This window comes from Garra rufa, chromosome 14 (genome assembly GCF_049309525.1).
Source record: "Garra rufa chromosome 14, GarRuf1.0, whole genome shotgun sequence".
NCBI classification, from domain to species: domain Eukaryota; kingdom Metazoa; phylum Chordata; class Actinopteri; order Cypriniformes; family Cyprinidae; genus Garra; species Garra rufa.
In genome coordinates, this window is record NC_133374.1 from 35887069 (window position 1) to 35888778 (window position 1710).

A 1710-nucleotide genomic window follows, 5' to 3' on the forward strand; every position below is an offset into this window, starting at 1 on the left:
ATTAGACATCGGAAAAGGGTTAGTGTCTGTTAAACTAAACACTGCTAAACACAATGTCCACATAACATTTTATATTGTTGTTTGTATGGGTGTATCTGTGCTGGGTTAGTTTTCCCAATCAAAGTGACAAGAAAATATTCTGCATGCCTGTTCTACAGTTCAAGATTTAAATCCAACAAACACAATTCCATAGGTACATGTTTTATATATACTAATAGCAAACATTCCCCTTTATGTACAATGATAAAGAGGCAACAAAGTCAAATGAAAGAGACCGTATTAATATGAAGCAACCTTTTTAGAATATAAATATTTTACAACCTGAACTCTGATTTCCTTTGTTCGTATTCCATAGATTACTGGGTTAAGACAGTTTGGAAGAAGTAGATATGACAAGGTACCTAACACACGCAAGTCTTTAGATATAGTAGGAACCCTGTAGCCAACAAATGCTATCACAACACAGGTCATTGCTACCACTAAGACCATTAAATGCGTGCTACATGTATAGATGGCTTTTTGGCGTGATTCACCAGAAGGAGAGCGAGCTATAATCACAAAAATAACAATGTAAGAGAAGACTACAAATATACAGTCACTACATGCTAAGGCGAAACCACTTATTCCAGCCACGTAGTTCTTACTCACATCACCACAGGCTAAATTAACAACGGATGTATGTTCACAGACACAATGATAAATCACATTTGATTTACAAAAATAGAGTGGGCCAACCAAGCTGACCAATGAAACAGCGAATAGCAAGTTACGGAAAAAAAGTGACAAACAGAATATTAACGATGATTTTAAGTTTACATAGTCATGGTACTGTAAGGGGAAGATAATGGCAAATAATCTGTCGACTGCCATCCCTACCAAAACAGTGGACTGAAAACACCCTGACATATGCAGGCAAAACATTTGAACAAGACATTCTTCCCTGTAAATCATATTCCTGCCAAACAGAAAACTGATTAACATTCTTGGAAGTAGACATATTGGCTGTATAAACCCAAGAGCTGCTGCAAACCAGATCAGAATGTACATGGGTGCATGTAACTTGCTTTCTTTTACTATCACCAGCATTATAATTGAGTTTGCAGACAATGTGAAAGCAAAGATGACAAAAAAAGGAAGAAACAGATATCGACGATACTCTTGCAGATCTGTGAATCCGATCAAGTAGATCTCCTTATGAGAGAAGTTGAATGTCCTGTCATCCATACCTTTGATCAAAGTTCGCTATCAAGACAAAACATGTTCACAGTTATTGCAGAGAAAAACATGTTTACAGAAATAACAAACAATATCTTCTGAAGAAGTAAAGAAATATGCTTACATTTGAGCAACAATGGTGTCCTTTAATGTGGCTTGTTTTTCATAGACATTTCAAAAGAGATTTGATCAATGAATTATTATTAGATCAACAAATCTATTCTTCTTTTTGTTTTTCATGTCTGTAAAATGAAGCTCTAGAACAACATGTGCATAAATGTTTAAATCTTTTTCTTATATCTGTCTCTGTTTCGACCTTTCCCCCTCTTCTGATTTAGGACATGCTACCTCTCTTAAATATCCCTTGCTCCCCTCCCCTGATACAGTGCTAGGACAATGCCTTGTCATCATTATTACTGCGGTTTGTTGTTGTTGTTTTCCTAAATGGGTATGGCGTGATGTAGTATTAACATTTGGAAGGACAAAGTCTTGTGA

The 1710-nt window shown here is 36.0% G+C and overlaps 1 protein-coding gene across 1 annotated transcript; it reads right to left on the reverse strand.

Annotated features, from left to right (window-relative positions):
• Nucleotides 1–279: 279 nt before the first annotated feature.
• On the reverse strand, nt 280–1224 carry or55d1 (odorant receptor, family 55, subfamily D, member 1). Its single transcript, XM_073817488.1, has one exon. It carries the CDS (start codon nt 1222–1224, stop codon nt 280–282), a length of 945 nt encoding a protein of 314 aa, XP_073673589.1.
• Between the last annotated feature and the right edge of the window lie 486 nt (nt 1225–1710).

Excerpts from the sequence above, each read along its gene's own strand:
- or55d1 (XM_073817488.1), bottom strand. The coding sequence starts at position 1,224 with ATGGATGACAGGACATTCAACTTCTCTCATAAGGAGATCTACTTGATC.